General features: G+C 36.2%; 2 protein-coding genes across 2 annotated transcripts; both read right to left on the reverse strand.

The window, feature by feature from the left end:
* Positions 1-1,363: 1,363 nt before the first annotated feature.
* LOC146731461 (uncharacterized) lies at positions 1,364-7,071 on the reverse strand. The gene is made up of 5 exons (XM_085494099.1): positions 6,997-7,071; positions 6,112-6,176; positions 3,940-4,094; positions 3,192-3,306; positions 1,364-1,940 (listed from the first exon to the last, which is right to left on the reverse strand). Exons 2-5 carry the CDS (start codon positions 6,158-6,160, stop codon positions 1,807-1,809), a joined length of 453 nt encoding a protein of 150 aa, XP_085350225.1. The 5' UTR covers positions 6,161-6,176; positions 6,997-7,071; the 3' UTR covers positions 1,364-1,806.
* Positions 7,072-11,501: 4,430 nt separating this feature from the next.
* LOC144347813 (uncharacterized) lies at positions 11,502-14,227 on the reverse strand. Its single transcript, XM_085493839.1, has 5 exons — positions 14,142-14,227; positions 13,721-13,777; positions 13,188-13,333; positions 12,639-12,738; positions 11,502-11,743 (listed from the first exon to the last, which is right to left on the reverse strand). Exons 2-5 carry the CDS (start codon positions 13,758-13,760, stop codon positions 11,595-11,597), a joined length of 435 nt encoding a protein of 144 aa, XP_085349965.1. The 5' UTR covers positions 13,761-13,777; positions 14,142-14,227; the 3' UTR covers positions 11,502-11,594.
* Positions 14,228-15,926: the final 1,699 nt, after the last annotated feature.

Here is a 15,926-nt window from a genome sequence, read left to right on the forward strand (position 1 = left end):
ACGGACGGTCAGTGTACAGTAACAGTTAATTGATGAAAGCAGGGTTGTTACATAAAAATTATAATTAATAAAAAGAAAAAGAAAATTTGCAAAGGTAAACATTGAAGAGCACACAATGATAAGATTAATGGTCGATAAAGCATATGGCGTATTGCTGTCTACCACAAAATAGACTCTGAAATTACAGAAAAAGTCAATGCTGACAACATAATACTCCCAGATGAAAAAGCTCGGCAAATGTAAGAAAATGCAATTTACAATTTGTTTTATATTACTTTTCATTTTCTGAATATTAAAGCGGGAGGGTCGTCACCTGCGCACGCGTGAGAATTGAGTCTCAAGCGACGCAAAAGCTCATGGGTAGACGATTGTTTGTAAACAATGACATGCTATGGTCATCTGACGCATCCGCAGGTGACGACTCCATCAGTTTGACTCCATCGCTTTAAACTTTTCATCAATTTATATAGTCCACCAACTTGATTCTTCAACAAGGGATTATGGGTAAAGTGTGAAGACTGACCTGAACTTTATATTTTTGGATGTGTTCACCACGTGTTCACGAACCTATATATCTTTGTGCTGATGTGTGTTGGTTTCGATCTGTTTTTTGACGATCAAAAATTACACAGGTTGTACTTCAACGTTGTTTAGTAGATTTGAAATAAAAAAGTAAACGCTTATATCTCTATTAAAAAAACTGTAAATAAATGTTAAAATGAATGAATTGAAATACATGATTATTTGAGTAGAATTCAAGTAAAAAAATAAACGCTTATTATATCTCTATTAAAAAAATGTAAATAAATGTACGCCTGAATGTACGTTTTCTAGTGTAACATACATATATAAAATAGAGACGTTGGCAAATTTATTTAATTGTAAAATGGTAAAAACATATATCGTACAATAATTAATTGTTTTATAAAGTTTGGACAATGTACAATCGTAGAACACTGTATGATTGTTAAATGAAGATATAATCAGAATTCGGAGTTTGGCCACAATTGCATTTCATAAAAAATATATTCCCAGCATACTGTCTAAACATTACAATATGTACATACGAAATGTTTTAAGCATCATGTATCCCCGTTAAAAAGTAAACCTATATGCAGTAATTGTGAACCATGTTGTGGTTTTCATATCTACAAGGAAAATCACCCCACCCTGTCCGTGTTTTACGTATTTTAAAAGTAGCAACTTGAATGAGCGGGAGAAATTATAAAGAACCATGTGAAACTTTGAATAACATGGCACTGTTTTCCATCCATATCTCCATATTTGGTTTTCCATGTGATACTTCCACGTGATATTGTGCCGACAAATCACGTTTGCGGTATAAATTGGGTTATAAAAGGTCATAGGACATATGGTTATGCTAAATATCATGCAAAAGACTACAGAGGCAGATTTTTGAGATTGAGAGTGTCGCGATGACAAGGGAAACTGAACGTATTTTGTGGATTTCTCGCTCTCAAGAGGTCCGGCGGCCACTTGTGTCTATTAATCTTCTAGTTGTATATGTGCTGTTTTTGGAGCTTAGCCTGCATTTGGTTAAGTGTGGCTTCGAATTACATGAATTAAAACAATCTGCAAAAACACAGCAATTTCTCTCATAAGTGAACTAACGACCTATCTTCTTCATCTCCAGTTGGTGTCAGACTGCGTGGGACAGATTAATATACTGAAAATTGAATTCATAATGTTTCCACTTTCATTCATGATTTCGGCATTAGTCCTGTATCGCACTAATGTACATATTAAAGTTAGATCCACCCGACCAGCCATCACTAGCGTGTTCAACTAAGTTACAACTAACGCAATAGAGATAATGCTGGTGGTCAAAACACCAAAGATGGTCAACTTAGGAATCGTATCAGCTGTGTCCGGAACATCAGTGTTACAATAGTCTTCGTCGCAACATTGGTAGCAGTTTGCTGAAATTCAAAACAATGAGTGACAGTTATACATAGTTTATGATCTCACACATATTAGTTTTAAGACAAGGCAAAAAGGTGACAAATAAAAAAAAACTTCTGTGCATTGTATCGTAAAACACGTTGAAGAACATCACATAGAGTAATGAGTACCAGATCGTAAAAGGTAGTTTGTACGAGATGGCGTAAACCGAAGTTGGACATACAAAGCACCTATCGATGTTATTTAATACAGGCAATGTCGTTCAAAGCGACAATCGTATTTTGTTGTATAGTCGTTCGTCATTTGGAATATAGCGACTCCCTCAACAACGACTACAGAATAAAATTCCGCCAACAATACGGCTCCGCCAGGCGCCAGCGATATCGCGAAAACGATTCGTCGATAGATGGCGCTAGTTACATGAACGTGTACTGCATTCAAATCATTCCCCTTATACATTTTGTATAATGCAAATGGCGTGTTAATCCATACTAATTTCATACCATAATAACTCTTTGACCTGACAAATTTCAATATTTATACAATATAGGATAGTACAGATTGGGAATAATCCACCCCCCTTCTGTCAAAACAATGACGCGGAGGGCGCCATTCATTTTAGAAATCAAATCATCATATCCTCGGGGGCGGAGCTACGTCACAAGACGTTCCACGTTGCTACGACGCGCACCACTGTACATGCATTTCTATGGGCTCTGTGCGCGCTGCTGTGGAACGCCAGTCGAGCCGGTGAAAATTCGAGAAAATAAACACAAACTCAACTTTGAAGTAATCCCGAACAACCAAATTTATATATGTTACACACGTAGGGCTAATCTTGTTACACTGTTCAGAGGAGTCTCAACAGTCATCCTAAAGTACCGTTTTCTGCGAGTTTTGGGCCTTTGTTTTTACCGCCGAGGGTTGCCAGGCAGTGAAAATGCCCGGATGTCCGCCCCCGAGGATTGTGCTACTGTATCAGTTCGGAGGCGGCGGCACGACATTTTGCACGGGGCGAGATCTGCTCACCAACCTTTAAAATATAGACTCTCTGAAACGCTATTTCCTGCATTGGGTAGATTTTCCTGACACAAGGGTTTCAGCTAGATTTTGGAGGGGTGACGCCCCCAACATTTTTCGAGAGGGAGATGGCCCTCTCTGCACCCCCCGTGCCGCCGCCACTGCAGGTTTTACGCGTTTACCTCGGAACTGCATACAAAAAAAAAAAAAAAAAAAAAAAAAAAAAAAAAACAGTTTTCCATGCTTACCATGTTTATCGTCACATTCATTGGCAACGTTAGTGTTTCCTCCACAGAATGTTTCCGAATCAAAACAGCCTCGTTCTAGATTTTCCAATCCATTGTCACCATAATACGCCACTACCTGTAACACGTTAAAAGAACAGCAGTGACTTCCATGTGGTCAGAAAGAGACATTTTTTTCGTATACGGAGAGAATAATAATATCAAAAATACTAATTAATCGTTTTTTGGTCAACTTGCCAACTTGTCAACTTTAAACAGAGTATTTTAAACATTGGAGGGAATACTCTCTCAAGGTTCGCAAGGAAATTGAAGCCAGAATATTTTTTTATGACAAGGCTATGCAAAATGAAGTCAAAACATGCATACTCTTGACCATATTCCCTCATCTTTATAAATATTTTCAAATTTTAATGGCAGATAAATCAAATTCAACCAGCCAATCAACGAGCGCAGTAAGCAACGACGTCATCTGAAAACGTTTCAATCATGTTATCAATCTGACAAGAAAACCTCTCGTTTCAGTTTGAATTGTGAAATTTGTAAATATTTATAAAGATAAAAGGAACGCCATTGTTGTACCAGGAGTAATATAACGCCGCTAAATTAAATAGCTTGAATGAAAGCTCGAATGATTCGAATCTGCATGAATATCATACAATGGCGATATAATACACTTGCCACTTGAGATGAAGTTGTGATATGGAATTCTCCTGTAACATAGAATGGGAGGGCACTGTTTATTCACGCTTACCCTGCATACTTCGCCACTATCACACGTACTGGACTGTACACCCACGGTACCTTCGATATCGATCTCAGAAGATGGCGCGTTGAAACAAGTAAAAGGACTGTCATCCATATCACTTGTGGTGCATGAAACGCAGTCTAATCCGAACGTCTGCGTCACTGAAACCACAAGACATATTACGATTTACATACATTTCTCAGAAACAATCGAAAACTAAATAACCTGTCGTAGTTTATACATCAATGACACTGTGGACTTGCTTGCAGTCTGTTGTTGTTTCGATGACAAATTCTTGAAAAACAAATATAAATTGCGTAAACTAGGGGTGAACGCAAAAGTCCTGTGATCGCGTAATCCCAAAAAACTTGGTGGCGCTGTGGTGAGTTTCTTAGTTGAGGTTTAAAGAAAACCCCGGCACTGTGGTTTTACTCATCTCGCCATTAATTTCGTTGATGCTCCACCCACCGTATGACGTATGTATATACAAATTTACAAGCCCGAATCTGGCCGGTAATGTGAGGGCGCTTACACCTACGGCAAGTCTGTTGGGATTTCTCGGTCACATGACTTTCGCGTTTACCCCTCGTTTACGAAATCTATATTTATTTTTTCATGAAATCGCAACAGACTGCAAAGCAAGTCACAGTGTCACGTGCGTGTTGACTGTAGGAATGATTTACTTGTACGCGTCTGTGGTGTCCTGTACTAATCGTGGGTTATTTGTAGTCACCTGCGGGAAGAAGATTGTGTTTGCCCCTCAAATAGTATTCTATTTTCTCCCGCCATCGGGTTCACCAAACGCCGTGGTTACATAGCTCGGGGGCATAACAAGTCTCGGGGATTTCTTCATGCTCTCAATGAACTCCTTGTTGCATCATAGTAGTAGTTGGGTCCAGATTTGATCTCAATCTTCATTTTGGTTTTAGAAAACAGTGGAGCACATTATGCAATGGTATATTCACATCATATAAAGACGTGTTCACATCGTATAAACATGTGTTCACATCGTATAAACATGTTTTCACATGGTATAAACATGTGTTCACATGGTATAAACGTGTGTTCACATCGTATAAACATGGGTTCACATCGTATAAACATGGGTTCACATCGTATAAAGGTGTGTTCATATCGTATAAAGACGTGTTCACATCATATAAACGTGTGTTCAGATCGTATAAACGTGTGTTCACATCGTATAAACATGTGTTCACAACGTATACACATGGATTCACATCGTATAAACAGGTGTTCACATCGTATAAACATGTGTTCACATCGTATAAAGGTGTGTTCATATCGTATAAAGACGTGTTCACATCATATAAACGTGTGTTCAGATCGTATAAACGTGTGTTCACATCGTATAAACATGTGTTCACAACGTATACACATGGGTTCACATCGTATAAACGTGTGTTCACATTGTATAAACATGTGTTCACAGCGTATACACATGGGTTCACATCGTATAAACATGTGTTCACATCGTATAAACATGTTTTCACATCGTATAAACATGTTTTCACATCGTATAAACATGTGTTCACATCGTATAAACGTGTGTTCACATGGTATAAACGTGTGTTCGCATCGTATAAACATGTGTTCTCAACGTATACACATAGGTTCACATCGTATACACATAGGTTCACATCGTATAAAGGTGTGTTCATGTCATATAAAAACGTGTTCACATCATATAAACATGTGTCCACAACGATATAGAGACAGATGAGATTTACCCCTGACACGTGTTGGAGAAACCCCGACCAGGAGAAGAATTTCCCCCTGATACTCGCATCATATAATGAGAACAGTGGATCATATAAAGTCATCTATACACATAAGACAGCTGTGGCTTTTCATATGAAACACAGCGGAATGTGTTTGGTAGTATGCAAACGTTTATATTTTAATGTTAAAGACGTTTTATTCAAACAGCCAACACCCAGTACGTGATATTACATTATTAAAGTTCGACAATACAATATAATGACGAAGTGCTCGCAATCCACATAGTGGCACAATTGATGGGATTATTTGCGAGTGAGATTATAATTCGTGTATATAACATTAGTCAAACCATAGACCTTAGAAAGATTAAAACAAATAAAACACCGTTGTTACGTTATAGAAATTCGCCCCGATTTAAACAGTGACTTAAGTACTTACATGTCGACAGAAACACCAACGCAAACGTAATGAGCTCATTTGTCCTCATTTTGAAATTATCTATCCTGTAAATAGAATAAAATCATGATTAGTTTATCGAGATATAATTTGCTTCGTTTTTAATAATTGACAATATATTTAATTACATATATTAAATATGTTGTTGGCGTCAATTGTCACGTGACTTGATAATCATTTCCAAGCGCTTCAAAAATGACAACATTGTTGCTGTTCGTAATCTAATTTACAGTTCATGTTCACGGTCATTTGTTTTGAACCTGTGTACAATGTCGTAGGTTTTCAGACTATTTTAGGTCGCAAATCACGTGACCATAGAATGGGAGGATTACAATAATTTACACGTAGTTCCCAACTGAAAAACTCAAACTGTCTTACAACGATTTCTTTGTTTGAACGTTATGACTCTATGTCATAGCCTCGAGTCACGTCTCTTTAAACTGCAGTGAAAGCGACATGTATAATTTGAAACCCTTATCTTAATTTTCCCAGTGAAAAATCGGCTTTTTGAACAAATCCTATATTTTATTTTCGGAAATTGGAAAAAGATGTTTTCCTCATGACAAAACATAAATTTTAATGTAAATATGAAACATGCGATATGTACCAATCAATCAAACAGGTGCGTCTTGTAAGTGACTCGCTACGAAGGTCACTTGGTAATTGCAAGTTTACGTTGTACGATTAAATCGTGTACTTACAATGTTACTACTACCATGGTTGAACGTATCAATTACAATATATAGAATAGTTATCCTCTTCGGTTAACGAAACGTCCGTGCTTTCTGAAGTCAATGTCAACGCACAAAATAAGACCTATTGAAAATAGTTTGCCGCGTGATCACTCAAGTGCAAGCATGTACTTACCTTATTGTCACAAAAACGCGAACCTTTCCTGTTTACGTGTCTCTGTCGGCTTTAACGATACGCATCTAAAACAAGACCACGCGTTGGACAGTTCAGTTTAGTTGAACACCTTATATGGCCTCCATTATAATGGAACGTTCTTTTATTTCAATAAACGGTTGGTCGTAAACGTTTCAGTTGTTTTCAGTGTGTTTATCAGACCGATTAAGTTACTATAAGCATTCAAATACAAATTTGTATAATTTGTAGAAATTATTTAATTGCAAGGCAAACAAAATTCAAAATGACTAGTTATGTTATTATATCTTCGAAAATGGTACGGTCCACGTAGTCATGGAAACAAAAACAAAACATTAATATATACTACAGGTGAATGGAAAGCCGGTTCATCGTCTTTGAACTGTGTTCTCCGACGTCAACAAAGAACACGATGTTTCGTTTATGTACGTTGTATTTAAAGACACCAGACAATAAAAATATACAACAAGGAATCACATAATACAGATCCCAGTTTCAACCAGTGGTTTCTATTGTTGATGAAGCATGGTAGTGAATTCCCCGTAAATTTAAATATGAAAGAATGTCTTTGAGATAGTAGAAAAGCTCATATGCACCACGTTGTATAGTAAGCAAAGAATAACCTATAAACACTGGGACTGTGCTTTGACGACGTTTTCTATGGTTCACTACCGTGCCAAGCACGAGCATAATGACGTCATATATAGTAGATATATATATCGGAACAGATACGCCTCAGTACGAACTTTTGCTTCATCCTGTCTTGGTCGTAAACTCCAATTAGCTTGGACTCATTTGAGAAAAAATCATTTATTTGTTTCGGTTGATTGGAAGATGAAACTGAGTGAGGAGACATGTTGGCAAATGCTTGTGATATTTTAAATAGGCAGTACTACATTATACTGCGTTTTGAAAAAAACTAAGTGTTTGTGAAGTAGTTGTACATGACACGTGTTTTCAAAATGAAAGACAACTAAGACTGTACGTAAAAATTAAGAAGAACCATATTCTCCACTAACCGATTATCCCATCCGTGCTTAGCATACATAAATTTTAACGTCACCCAATACCAAATATATGCCTGAAAAAGAAATAGGTATTGATATAAGAATAACAGTGACATTTCAGTGTTAAATATTTGTACATAAATTATGTGTATCGCAGTACCAGGGTGTTTCCAAATGCTTGTTATCACGACGAACTTCCAGCTTTATGTGCTGCTTTTGTTTAAAGAATATCAACCGTACCTATTTAAAATAGTATTGAAAAAAATTCTGCCATGCAAACATTACATACAGACCAACAACCTGTTCGCGTCGAGGTAATCTGCTTATCGCCGTTTTCACTCTAATTGAACTGCGCTGCTCCGTATTTCTAATGACCCACTCTTTTACAAGAAGCTGTTCTAGTTTTGTTAGACTATAGTGCAGCATTCAACATAATCGATCATTATATTCTGTTCCAATGACTACGAAATAGATATGGATTCAGTGGAACTGCTCTGCAGTAGATACAATCATATATAAGTTATCAACATTAAAGTGCCTGTGAAATGGCTGCTATTTTCACGCCTAAAATTATCAATTGATACACAAATATTATTAATTTTTATGTCTTTAAGCATGAATTATAATTTTTTTAAGTGAAAAAATGTGTTTTATAAACTCAGTCTACGGAAACTTTATTTTTGTGTATTTTAAAACGAGGCTCCTCATTAGCTTCTCATTTGCATACAGAAATTCCCCTTGTGACGTCAGAAGGGAAAGTCGCATGGCAGCTTGCATTGCCGATACGTGTACATAAGGCAAATTTCTTGTGCAGTTTTCTCGTCTTTGACTATATTGTCACTTATGTACTTATTCTTCAAGGAAGAATGGACCATAATGAACATATAGTATCAATTTTTGTTGCATGGGATTGAGTTAGATGCGAAGTATGTCCGTTCTGGTGTAGCTGGTCACCGTGATGGTCACCGACACCGGCGCACGTTTGTACACTGTTGCTGGACAAAATAGAATTTGACGTCGGAATTATCTCGTTATTTAGCAGGTTACTAGGCACGTCACTACACTGTTTTATTTCATCGATCGTCTGAGTAAAACTTTCAAAATTAAAATAAAAGAGAACATATTTTGACATTCTAAACATTAGACTATAGTGATCACTTCAAAATAATTAAAAAAACGACAAATCACAGTTACTAAATAAATGACAGCCGCGTGGAAATAAATTGACATTTTGTTGAAATAGGTGAACGCGTCGGGTCACGGCGAGGGCAAGTGCGTTAAAAGCGGCGTTTAATTGGATAACAAAAATAATCGAGATCGACACGCATACAGATAAATTCAGAGTGCATTCGAGTTAGCGTGATTCATGGCGTGATTGTCATAATTATAACATCGTATTAAAACTTTATTTGGTGGAAACACATTGACCAAGCCCGGATTCTTATTTCATAAATTATTACGCAGATCAAGCTGCAAGCATGGAGGTAAAAAAGAACAGAGGTGTGAATTCGACATTCAACACCAATCACCAAACAATTCAGAAACTTTTAGCCTTCGAAAAACAGTTAGCAGTGTCACAGAGGGATAGAGGGACTGTGGCAGTGTGTAAGGGCTGTGTAATTTCCTGTTTGTCCGACGCTTCGTTTTCGCGTCACTGTCAAAATTATTGCTACCTTTTACTTAACAGGGACTAAATGGTCTCTATAAAACGATAATCAGGATCGCAAAAAAAGTCAACTGATTTGAAACACTTGCCGGACGTCTCTCTCTCTTCTGAAATCCGTCTCGGTGATCATGGGCTGGTCCGGAATCTATTTTTTTCAAAAGTGTTGCGCCAGGTTTACGTTGTTGGCGTTTCTCTTTAAACCTAGTCGTTTTTTTATGGACGAGGACAGTTGAATGAATCTAAGGTTAAGTGATGTCGCACCTTTGGATCGATTAGAAACGTGTGAATACATACACTATGGCTATACGTTTCACTGCAACTGCCCACAACACAACATCTAAAAACTCTCTCTCTCAAAAAAAAAGAAAATAGACAAAAAAAAAAAAAAAAAAAAAATCGCCGACCGAAAAATGTATATCGTTTAAAAGTATACTGAACGACCAGTGTTATTACGGCTCGGGCGTATGACTTCCTCTCACATTTTGTCATTTGGTGGCGCACTTTCGGCGAGAGTCGGAAATCCGGAAACAGTCGACCGTTTCACGATAGGTGGGCGTGGCTACAACACGAGAAATACCCCAAATTTACTTGGATACGAGTAATCATTTTCAGCAAAAAAATCAATAACTACCCTTTTCAGTGGGACACAGATCTAAAATGGGAAACGTGAGAGTGGGCATTGCACAGGCACTTTAAACATAAGCCCGCTGGCACATTTTTGCTTCCTTGGGGCAGCCATCAAAAATCTGTCAATGGGCTGTTAGATTTCATTCATCTTATACACCCGGCCTCTGAGCGATGTTATTAATGCTTATTCTGATACACATCAAATGATTTAAGCAGATGGCACTTAACTTTATTAACACACTGAAACCACCCGAGCATAAAGTTACTCTTACATGACTGGAGGGATGGATCACTGTTATCCATAGATGGGCTTTAACTCATGCTTAACGATGCCAGAACAGAAGTAATTCACGTGTGGTTATTTCTTCCTATCAACAATATTGGGGGCACTGATATCCGTTATCTTCAGATGCCAAAATCATTATTGATAGGAGTATGCAATTAAAACATCACGTCAATAACATTTGCAAGTCAGCTAACTTTATTTAGCATTAACAAAAATGAGGAAAATTCGCAAAAAATCAACTGCACGCCTAATCCACTCAATACATTTATTTAGACTTCGTGTTTAAACTGTAGCAACTTAACATGTACCATAACCTCAGATTGAACCACTGTAATATATCTAGTTCTGCCACCAAACTCGTTACATGTAATAAGCGTAATCAACATGTTATCCCACTCCTGCATCAACTTTACGGGACGAAAACAAGTCCTAGTGGAAAGTTGCCATTTTAACACTATTACCACAGGTTTTTATGGCAGAGATATTATGCAATATCACATAATCTAGTCTGTTGACATAGGCTGAAAAAATCATATATTGTTAATGATGGAGTACTTATTGTTATTTAAAAAATCTGGGTTTTAAAAAGTATCAAAAAATGCCATTTTTCTTTAACATTGTGTTCCATGGAATTGTTCTAAAAATAGCGATTTTCAAGAAATATTGGGACACGTTTCTCAAAAAGCATAACTATAACATACACAATAATGTTATTTCATTGTACCATGAGACATTAGCGATTTATGACCAATTTTGTCAAAAAATACTGACTAGGCCTCTACCTTAAGTCATAGCTGAATTTCGAATATTGTTTGATTTCCTCCGTTCTTGCGGTATGCTGTGGTATGCAATACATGTGATGCACATCACGACTATCAATAAATGACATCTTTCACAGAACTTGAACGTATAAGCTTTATTGTTAAAAAATTAACATAAAACACATGCCAGTGCGTTTCCATTAAAATACAGACCGGTAAACACATGAATGGAATTAATGATCGAAATGTGTGATTACAAATTTTAGTAGTGTAAGAAATGCAAACCAAACAAGGTGTTGGTGGCGCTGTCTTCTTAGCGAAGTTGCTCCACTGCCCGAATTGCAGAAGTCGCCCTTACAACACGTCGTGCAAAGCTGTTTATCTGAAAACGAGAAAAATAGAGATTGAGACGTTTTCTTCGATGTTTTCCAATTTTTTTAACATAGTGAAGAAATATTTACGACTGGAAAAACTGTTTAATCATTCGTCCTGTTACTATAGCAACCTCCCCAAAAGTATGTTTAATTATGCACTAACATTAGAGCTAAAATATGAACAACATCCATCCGGAGATGCAATGTTTTAACATTAGTTTCCACAGACATGTTATAAGTTGCAAAACAATGGGAAAACTTTAGACATTATTTTATTTACAAAACAACATTTCAGTGTTTGTGTGATTAAACATTTCAACAAGACTACATGTCACACTTATTTACCAATTATAATACATTTTGTATCAACATTAGAACACGTAGTCTAAGTTAAAAAGCGACAGTCATTGCACAGCGCGTGTTCGAATTTCGCGTAAATAAGCAATGTATTTTATTGCTACGATGCATGGAAACCAAACACGACGCAACGCAACGACCTCCACGTGACGTCAGTGATGTAATTAATGAGGGTCGGCAAGGGGTATTTTCGTAAGCTGTAATTAATTGTCTTTATTTTCGTGATAATGTAATTTAAATAAATAAAAAACGTAAATTCGTAAACATGGGCAAGATGTAAAATGTAATTGGTTATTTTATTCGTCCGTAATTTGTACAAATTATCAAAAATATTATAAAATTGTAAAATGTAATTCGGAATTTGCTTTAACTGTAAAATGTAAAAACCTATTTTTTAATGTAAATGGATCTTTCATGATTTTATCTCTTGTGAAAACGTAAAATGCCTTTTTTTTATTTCTTGTAACCTGCACCAGCTATCCCCCTTGCGCTATTAATAACATGATTTTTTATACGTATCACGTGATGATCACATGTACCCCTCACCTGTTTCGAAATGGTTGGTACACCCTTCTAAACAATTTGCATATGCCCGACATCCTCTATTGAAGGACACCACTTCACCGTTCTCTTCAATTTTACTGACCTACATAATATCAAAATAAAATGTTAATGTGTTGTATTTTATGGTAGTAATTTTATAACGTATTTGATGTCATCGAGAATTTGAAGCACTTCTTTTTCATTCATGACCTCCAACCTGAAAAGGTCACACATCCTGGTCATTTCGGGGGTACAAATTCTAAATCAACGAATTCAAATTATTTCCTTAAAAATGCAAACAGTTCTCATTGCAGTTCAAAAACATGGCAAGAATTATTAATGTCGGAAATTATTACTGCAAGAGGGCACATATACCCCGCTAATAATATGCCGAAAAAATGACTTCGTATTCAGACGTGTTTGACTGATTATTAATTATTAAAAACTGAAATACTTCTGTATGAGCGCCATCAGGCGGTGTCAATGGAGGGATTTCTAAATTCTACCACTAGATGGCGTGGGTCTACTGCATGGTTGAAAAGTGTTACTTACAAAACATACAGGATTTCTGTACATCCCAGAATCACATGTCTGCAAAGTTGCTGACTCGATTTGTTGCCTGCAGTCGTTTTCAGACGCTGAATCAAAACACACGTAACATTTCGTACGATCGTACGCCTCGCATAACTGCAACATACCTTAAATACAACATATATATCGATTAATATCACAGTAAATACTATCCCAGTATGGAAAAGTGGGCCTTATAGAATTACCAACAAGATTACCGAAACTGTGGATGGTACAAACACCACGTTGATCACGGTTATGTACACATTATACACATTATCACTATGTGAATATTTACACTTGGATTACACTTGAACTAAACAGTTTAAAACATGTGTTGTTTTATTAAATAATTCAACAATAAATTACGATAATGAAATTGCTAAACATCATCTTCATCTACCAAAATACCACATGAACTGCAAATGGAACAGCAATTATAGTAGACGGAATAAAAGTAGAAGTATAAACATGTGTCTGTGTAAAACATTCGTGCGTACATGACATACACTCACCAGTTAAAAGAAAGATCAGCGGTATACATTGATAAGACATTTTCACGATGTAAAAAACTGTGGAAAAAAGATATACTAAAATCATTGACTTCTTAAAATGAAAAAAAAAATATATAATAACAGATATTCGAAGGCTAAACTAAACCCATGTGTCAGTTCACTCTATTTTATTTGATTCGTAAATAATTACAAACGTAACACTTGATTGCCAGGCCATTCCACAGTGATCACCATATACAAAATTGGTTGGCATAGTGTAAGAGATATACTATAAATATTAATCTGCCAACATGGATTGTCCGGAAATCACCTTAAATTCCAGTGAAGTATAATCTATCAAATTCAATAACTCCTATACGATGTAAAAAAATGTGCGGTAACTACTCCTAAGCCCGTATATATGAACAAACTGACTTCTTACCTAGATTAGACAGTGAATATCCACTTCGAATAATAATGTCAAATAGTTATATATTTATACAGTTTGGTGCACGTTCGATATAACCACAATGACCAATTATTGTTATACCACCCACTAAATAATGGAATGGTCTTGTGAAAACAAGTAGCCTAAGAATCGTTTATTTCGTGTGATCAGTATGCTAATGATGGCCGAGTGTCACTAATAGGGCACAACGTGTTTGTAATTACCAACCAAATATTGTATCAACACATTTATTGTAATGTCAGGCACCGCTGATAGTAACGAGTGTTCTATTTTTGTACCAGGATTACTGCGATGATATAAAAATAATTATTGAATAAACAATTTTACTTTTGTTCTCTCATACACAACTTAACGTTCATTTATCACAGGTTTCGGAGAGCCTAGAGCAACATAGCCCGACAACTTGTAATCAGTCATTATTTACATAAGCATCACGGGACAGACTTGATCCAGAGTGTTACTATTAAATTCTACGTAAATGTGTCTGAATTATTTAGGTGCCTCATTTTTAAGCGTCCACGGTGAAACGTTTTTATAGGCCAGTAATTCACTACCAGTTAACACACGTATTTTAAAACGCAGGACATTCACCTTTCTCATTGTTTTGTGCATCGTCCATGTAAATTTGAATGTATCTCTATTTTTGGTTTCAAATACTTCAGGAAAGTGTTCTAGGTTCTTCGTATAATTGGGTATTCGTATGCAATTCGGCCGAATTTTGTTATCGGTTGGCTTAATATAACCCCAACGGATCGTATTTTTGTGAAAGATTGGTATTTTTGTCCTGATTTGTAGGAATCTGAAAAACGCGTTTCACAACTTGTCTATTTAGTTTTATGCTGCATTCAAGATGGCGTCCCCCATATAGTAAATATCGTATTTATTTTATTATCACGTGTGCGCCAGCTGACTGTGCACTATTGTAGCAGACCATAGACCACAATTGACGGGGTGTCGCAGAGAGCTTGATATTCTATATTCATTTCCTCTGTCCCAATTTTGGCTTTTTAAGAGTGGAATGTGACCGCCACTCACTCACGTCATTGGGAGCACGTAATATGTATCAACTACATACCAAGTTTGGGAAGTAAACCGTTCTTAAAACGCGACAAAATGCGGCAGAATGATGGAAGAACTGCTGCAACTCAACAATGAGCCTAAAGGCTGTGCCCGACCTGGTGCTAATAAAATATGGACAAATAATGCTACAAAAGCTTACAACACAATTGCAGGCTTTATTTCACAGACGGATAACAATACAAATATAATTTTAATTTTATATATTTTACATATAATCTCTTGATATGTTGTATTCTGAGTTAAAATTATAGAAATAAATGGTACATGTCAACAGAAATATACTATATGCACATTGGTATATACATATCTATTCTGGATGCTGTGGATGATGCATGTGTAGACACGCATCTTCAGTGCATATATTGGTTATGTCACAGTTTATGCAAATTCTGAATCAATGAGAAAGAAGATACCGTATAGTAAATGTCTCAGCAAAGGGAACATGTTTATCATTATTATTAAAATTAAATTAAATCGTACAAAAATACATTGTTAACCTCAATATTTGGTTGTTATGTGAAACAATATTTACAGACAATACATCAGACAAAACTTATATACAAATAAATAAGTAATAAACTGAACTTAATGAGGTGATAAACTTGTATCTTGCATTTCCTTTCAGAAGAGCTTTCTACTTTCCAATTCCAAGTGACTTAAATGACTGTTCAACCCAGT

The sequence above is a fragment of the Saccoglossus kowalevskii genome, chromosome 19 (assembly GCF_978046115.1).
Source record: "Saccoglossus kowalevskii chromosome 19, keSacKowa6.1, whole genome shotgun sequence".
In the NCBI taxonomy this organism is placed as follows: domain Eukaryota; kingdom Metazoa; phylum Hemichordata; class Enteropneusta; family Harrimaniidae; genus Saccoglossus; species Saccoglossus kowalevskii.